The sequence below is a fragment of the Zonotrichia leucophrys genome, chromosome 2 (genome assembly GCF_028769735.1).
Source record: "Zonotrichia leucophrys gambelii isolate GWCS_2022_RI chromosome 2, RI_Zleu_2.0, whole genome shotgun sequence".
Taxonomy (NCBI): Eukaryota; Metazoa; Chordata; class Aves; order Passeriformes; family Passerellidae; genus Zonotrichia; species Zonotrichia leucophrys.
The window spans coordinates 114,681,111-114,687,110 of NC_088171.1; the positions used below are offsets into that span (position 1 = coordinate 114,681,111).

A 6,000-nucleotide genomic window follows, 5' to 3' on the forward strand; every position below is an offset into this window, starting at 1 on the left:
TGGCCGAGCGCGGGGGAGCGGGGAAGGCGCGGGCAGCGCTCCCTCGGGCCGGCAGGGGGCGCCGCCGCACAGCGCAACGGCTCGTGAGGGAAGGAGGGAGCGGGGAATGAGGGGAGCGGGATGGAGCGGCTTGTGCTCGGTGCGCAGGGTTTGCGTGTCGTCCTGAGTAGGGCACGGCGGTAAAGAAGAGCTTTGAACCGACAGCCGGCGGCCAGAGGAGAGGGGTGCTCTGCCTGGAAGGGGAGGTGGGAGGATGGGCGGCGGAGACGCGGGTACCGAAGTGTTTCCATCCGAGCGGGTTATATAAAGTCAGCGTGGGTGTTAGGTAACCGTCCCGGCGCTGCCGCGGTGTAGGAGTAGAGAACGAAGTTAGGAAATAAATAAAATCGTGTAATGTGCGGGTCACGCGAAAGCCAGGAGTGTGCAGGGCAGGGACGGCGGGATGAGCCTGGAGGAGCTCCGCGGTCCAGCGCCTTCCCCAAGCTACGGATTGAGCGACCCTCCCGGTACCGAATGTAAAGCCCTCCTGTGTGAGCCGGCCTGGTCACACAGGAGGCGGGCAGCAGCATTTCTGCACAGTGCGGGACCCAGACACAAAGGTAAGGCTGCATCTGTGTTTATGGGCAAGTAGGAGACAAGTGAAGAGGTGACAAAGGAGATTGGTCCTTGAAGTGCCGCAGCTGAAAGAAGATCGGTGGGACTTCACGTCGTTTAGGTGGGTTTAAGAGGTACCCGGCAAGTCAGAGGTACAGCCAGGTGCAAGCAGATACAAAACTGTTCCACAGTCTTGAACAGCAGGAAAAACGAGAGGCAGAAATGGTGTCAAACCCAGCCTGCCGTGCCTAGATCCCTCCAAGTGCTGTCAGTCCAAGGGCTGCTCTGTTAATCAGACTAGTTTCGTACAAGTAACTTATGTCAGTGGGTGCAAAGTGTCTCTCCATGTGCTATTTGTTGGCCAATTATTCCTGTAAAGAACAACCCGTATTGTACAAGTAATTTCAAAACTACAGCTAGAAGTATTTATCAGGCAGCTTATATTTGTGGCATATTACCAGAAACAGACTTTAAGGAAGACACAGGTGTTTTGTGATGGGGGGTATTTTCCCCTCTGCTCACACATTTGTTTCTCAAGGAAGTAGGCTTGACATAATCTGTTCCCATTAACTCACTCATCTCCCTTCAATCAAAGCTCTCAAGCCTAACAACTAGGGGGTCAGAATCCTTGCAAGGCATTAAAGGAAATTGAAAGCCTCTCATATCTTGAGTACAAGAGCTCAAGCTTTGGTCAGTTTTAGGTCTTAGCAAACATAAACAAGACCTCAACCTGCTTGCAGAGAACCACCACTGCTTGTTTTAATTAGAATTCAAGTTCTCTCCTATGCTTGAAGCAGAAGCAGCAACGTGATCCTTAATGGATTAAACAAAACTGTTTTCTGTAACTCTGGGCTTTGTTTTGTTGGTTTAAGGATTAATCGAAGTTCCTTTGAGAAACTTAAAAGCAGCAATAAAGATGGCTGTTTTGTTGCTTTACATATGATGCTTACTCTTAGCAATAATATCTATGGAAATCTAAACCTGAAAGGACAACTAGGTAGTTCCATAGTTCAGTTTTGTGACTCTACATGCACATCAGAAGAATAAACTTGTTAATTCAATGTGTTCACCACAAATTGGGAAGTTTTATAACTAGCACCACCCTCCAGGATCCTTTGATTGTGACACACATGGGAAGAAAAATAAATCCAAATAAACTAAGCGTTGGTTTAGTCTTGCACAGCAAGAACCAAGAATTGAAAACTTGGTAATTTTACCTAAATATCAATTTTAATGTAGGTTCTGTTTATAATGTCTGTGTATAAACTAGTGTTTCAGCCAAAATCAAACCCTGAATTATTGAAAATATATTTTTCATAAAGTTCTGCACAACCATATAGCTGCCAGCCCCCAATGAAACAAGGACACCCAGGTTAAATTTTCCTGGTATTTACGGCTGGCATATTCTTCCTTAAATATACAGTCCTCTCACACAGCATTCTGATTGTGGTTTCTGCTGTCCTCCTTGACAAAAACCACCACAGAACTATCTCTTGGCACACATAAGAAAAGAAACAAGCGATGAAAATTTGTAAATCAACTTTATTCAAGGATGACCATGGTTTAGGCATCGGCAATAGTAACTTCAACTTCTACGCCTGGCTCGATGCTGATGGAGGTGATCTGCTTCACGATCTCCGAAGGGCTGTGCAGGTCGATGAGCCGCTTGTGGATACGCATTTGGAAGCGATCCCAGGTCTTGGAACCCTCACCACAAGGAGTCTTCCTGGTAGTGATCCGCAGGGTCTGAAAAGTCAAACACAGGGGCATTGAGCTGATGCACTGAGAGGAGCAATTTACAATCGCATGGAAAGATCATCACCTACAAATACTATACAGTATCTATGCCATTAGGAAGTTACCTATTAATTATAATAGGTCTAATGATGTTAACACTCCTTCCCTACATAGTTAATTTCATTTAAAAAATGAGCTCGTTATTAAAATAAATTGAACAGAAAAGCCCTTCCAGATTCAACATGTTTTGCACTTAACAGTTACCCTAGTGTCATAGCAATTTGTGAAATCATCTTTTTACACTGAGTCAACCTCAGTTTAGTAGCATTGCTTTTTACCTCACCTTTTCCTCTTTAAAAAAACATGTTTTTAAGCACACAGTTGCAGGAAGAAAATTAACTTTTAAGACAGGAAAACAGTGTCAAGTACCTTGGTGGGCATGCGAACAGGTCCCTTCACCTTCAGGTTTTTTTCCTTAGCACCTCTGATCAGGTCAGCACAGACTGAAAAAAGACATGCAATAGCTCAGGTTTGCAACTATTTAACTTGCTTGATTTTTTGAGCAAGTATTTCAAACAAGGTGTTGGCTCAGAATAGCGTATGAGTGATCACTGCCATTCATTTTAAGCTTTCTCCTCATAGCCAACCACATACAACTGGAAGTGTTGTGACACGATGAGCAAAGTCATGGTGCAACAATAATCAGCAGCCATTACTAGATGTTTAAACCATTTTTAAGCTGTTATCAGCCTGAAGATCCTGCAAATAGCAACTTTTTTTACATTTTTATTACATGATTAAACACTGGCAAAGCTAATTCCTAAACAAGATTAAATATTTTTTAAAGAATGTTACACTAAACTCTTCATAACACAAATGACAAAATATGGAGAAACCAGTGCCTTTCAGTTCTTATACATTCAAAGTGTGATAACTACTTCAAAATTCTCCATAAGAACTAAAGGGAAGAAGAAGCTGCACTCTCTTACACGAGTCATGACGTAAGTTTTGCACATAATGAAAACCCCCAAAACACTAACTTTCATTAAAAATTAAATCAGAATTTACTTTCTGGTGTGTGAAGCACTTTGGGCTGGCTTTGCAAGCCGAGGCACGCACAAAAAGGCAAACAGTAACAGCTTTAATTACAACTGGTTTAAATACATTGTGTTTTGCAATGCCTTACATGGCACCCATTATTCATTACTTGACAAGCTCCCCAGGTAAGCAGAGAAGCACACTCACCCTTCTCCAGTGATTTTACATTGCGACTTGTCAAAGTGATTCTAATGCGATGAATCGCCACCTCTTGTTCCACAGGTGCTTTGCCAGTATCCTTAAACGCCTAAAATATTGAAGTTGCAAGTATCAGACACTGCAGTGAACACCGACTAACACTGTCCACACTGCCTCTTAGAAACAGATCTCCAAAGGGTAAAGAACAATTTAGCTATGGGACTAGAAGAACTATCTGAAGGGCATGGCGGCATGGTGGAAATAATGGGAAGAGAATGAAACGGCTAAGTCCTAACTCTAAGGAAAAGCAATTTTTTAGTGTCTGACTACATCTCAGGGTGGGAAGCTGCAAGCACACCCTTCCCTGGTTTGCCTATATACAGCTGGCACCAACATTCCTTTTCCTCAAAAAAAAAAAACTCAGTCTTTGTGTATCTTACAACTTAACCTCAGCACAAATAAAGCAGCAAAGACTTGATCAATAAATTTGCAACAGCTCACACCACGAGAACAAAAAGGGGCACCTGGATAGAAAGACTAATTCGGCCACTCGGGAAACTGATTTGAGGAGCTTAAGCAATTAAACACTTGCAAATAATGGGACATTAATGTCAGTTAAGTGAGCTGATGAAATAGGAATAAAAACATGGACAAAGGTCTTAAGAGAAGAGAAATGAAATATATATTTACATATGCTTCTATAAAAATGTAAACAGGGGGGTTTCCCAGAGGATGGAGCCAGGCTCTTCTCGGTGGTACCAACCAGTAAGACAGGAGACAACGGGCAGAAACTGATACACAGAAGTTCCACCTGAACACGAAGAACTTTTTTACTGTGCATGTGACCCAGCACGGGAACAGACTGCCCAGAGAGGCTGTGTATGGCCTATCCCTTTCTGGAGATAGTAAGAGCCGTCCGGGCTTAATCCTGTGCCATGTGCTCTTGGACGACCCACTGCGCTCCCTTCCAACGTGACCTACTCTGTGCTTCTGTGAAACACACGGCATGTCTCACTGGCCATGAGGTGCTACCTGCCGCATTCAGTGACCGCGTTCGCCAACAAGGGCGGCCTGTGAGGGCAGACACGAGGCCGGATCAGCGCCGCTCACGCCGGGCTGCGGCCGCCTCCCCTCCGCCTGCGCTGCCCCGCGGGGCCGCCCCCGAAAGGAACGGCACTGCCGGGCGCCCAGGCCGCCCTCCCTGCCCGCCGGCTCGGGGTGAGCTCCGGAGCTGCCCCGGCAGCCGAGGGCCCCCGCGCACGGCCAGGAAGCGCAGCGCTCTCCCGGGGCCGAGGGCCTGCACCGCTCCGGCCGGCACGGCGAACACGCGGCGGGGTCGGCCCGGCGCCCCCGCTCCTTCCCCCGTCCCCGGCACTTCCCCCGCCTCACCATGCCGGCAGCGGGGCCTTCCTGACCGACTTATTCCCGGGCTCGGGCGGCGCGGGGCCCAGCGAACAGCGGTGAGCCAGGAGGCGGCGGCGCGGAGAGGCGGGCGCGGCGGCAGCGGGCGCTTATATAGCGGAGCGGCGCCGCCTCCATCCGGGCGCCGCGGGACCTTTCACCCGCCCGCCGGGCGCGGAAGCCGCGGAGGCTCCGCTTCCTGCGGGGATCGATGGGTGGATGGCGGCCCAACAGTCCCGGGCATGGGGAGCGGAGCGGGACCCGGGGCCGGCACCTCCTGTGCCCCCTCCTCGGGCTTGGCCCGGGCTGGCCTGCGGGACACAGCGCCCTTCCCGCTCGGGTCCCGCGGGCATCTCGGGCTCCCGCCTGCCTTTCCCGGGAGATTCCGGCGTTCTGCTGGGGGGAGGGCCGAGATTTGGCGCACAGGCGAGGCTTCATCACTTCCAGTGACAGCGAGCCCGTTCCAGTCTGAGCCTTTGGGTCTTTTTATCTTCTTTCACAACTGAAAGCGACAGGAAGAGAGGACATGGTCTTAAGTTGTGCCAGGGGAGGTTTATGTTGGAATTTAGTAGGGATTTACTTATTCGCAGAAAGGGTGACTAGACATTGGAATGGGCTGCCCAGGGAGATGGTGGGCGCTGTTCCTGGGGGGGTTTAAGGAACGGCTGGATGTGCCATGGTTTAGTTGGATGTGGAGGGGTTCGGGCACAGGTTGGACTCTGGCCCCAGAGGTCTGGTCCAGCCCCGTGTGAATCTGTCAAGAGGAGCTGTGAGAGCAGAATTGAATGATTTAAGTAAAAGTGCTTGTTATATTCATGCTTAAATTTAAAAACTGAAATGAATTTTATTTATGGAAGTTCCATTATCTGTTCAGTTTGGGCATTGGAGGGATATTTCTTACTGAGCATTGTCTTTGATTTGGCCTGGACAGTGGTAATTGTTAGTCCCAAACCAAGCGTTTTGCTGAAAACATGTCTGTTTCAGGTTACCTCACTGGAAAACCTGAGAAACATGTATTGAAATGATGGCCTA

The 6,000-nt window shown here is 48.4% G+C and overlaps 1 protein-coding gene and 1 non-coding gene across 2 annotated transcripts; both read right to left on the bottom strand.

Moving 5' to 3' along the window:
• Positions 1–2,116: 2,116 nt before the first annotated feature.
• Positions 2,117–5,126, bottom strand: RPS20 (ribosomal protein S20). The gene is made up of 4 exons (XM_064706117.1): positions 4,957–5,126; positions 3,577–3,676; positions 2,761–2,834; positions 2,117–2,340 (listed from the first exon to the last, which is right to left on the bottom strand). Exons 1-4 carry the CDS (start codon positions 4,957–4,959, stop codon positions 2,158–2,160), a joined length of 360 nt encoding a protein of 119 aa, XP_064562187.1. The 5' UTR covers positions 4,960–5,126; the 3' UTR covers positions 2,117–2,157.
• On the bottom strand, positions 2,913–2,976 carry LOC135444742 (small nucleolar RNA U54). Its single transcript, XR_010439270.1, has one exon. It is a non-coding gene; the product is annotated as a small nucleolar RNA U54 (small nucleolar RNA).
• Positions 5,127–6,000: the final 874 nt, after the last annotated feature.

Bases quoted from the DNA above. Each gene is read 5' to 3' on its own strand.
- RPS20 (XM_064706117.1), bottom strand. The intron at 2,835-3,576 runs GTGAGTGTGCTT...GTCTTTTTTCAG, and splicing joins TGTAAAATCACTGGAGAAGG to TCTGTGCTGACCTGATCAGA. The intron at 2,341-2,760 runs GTACTTGACACT...TTGACTTTTCAG, and splicing joins CTGTTCGCATGCCCACCAAG to ACCCTGCGGATCACTACCAG.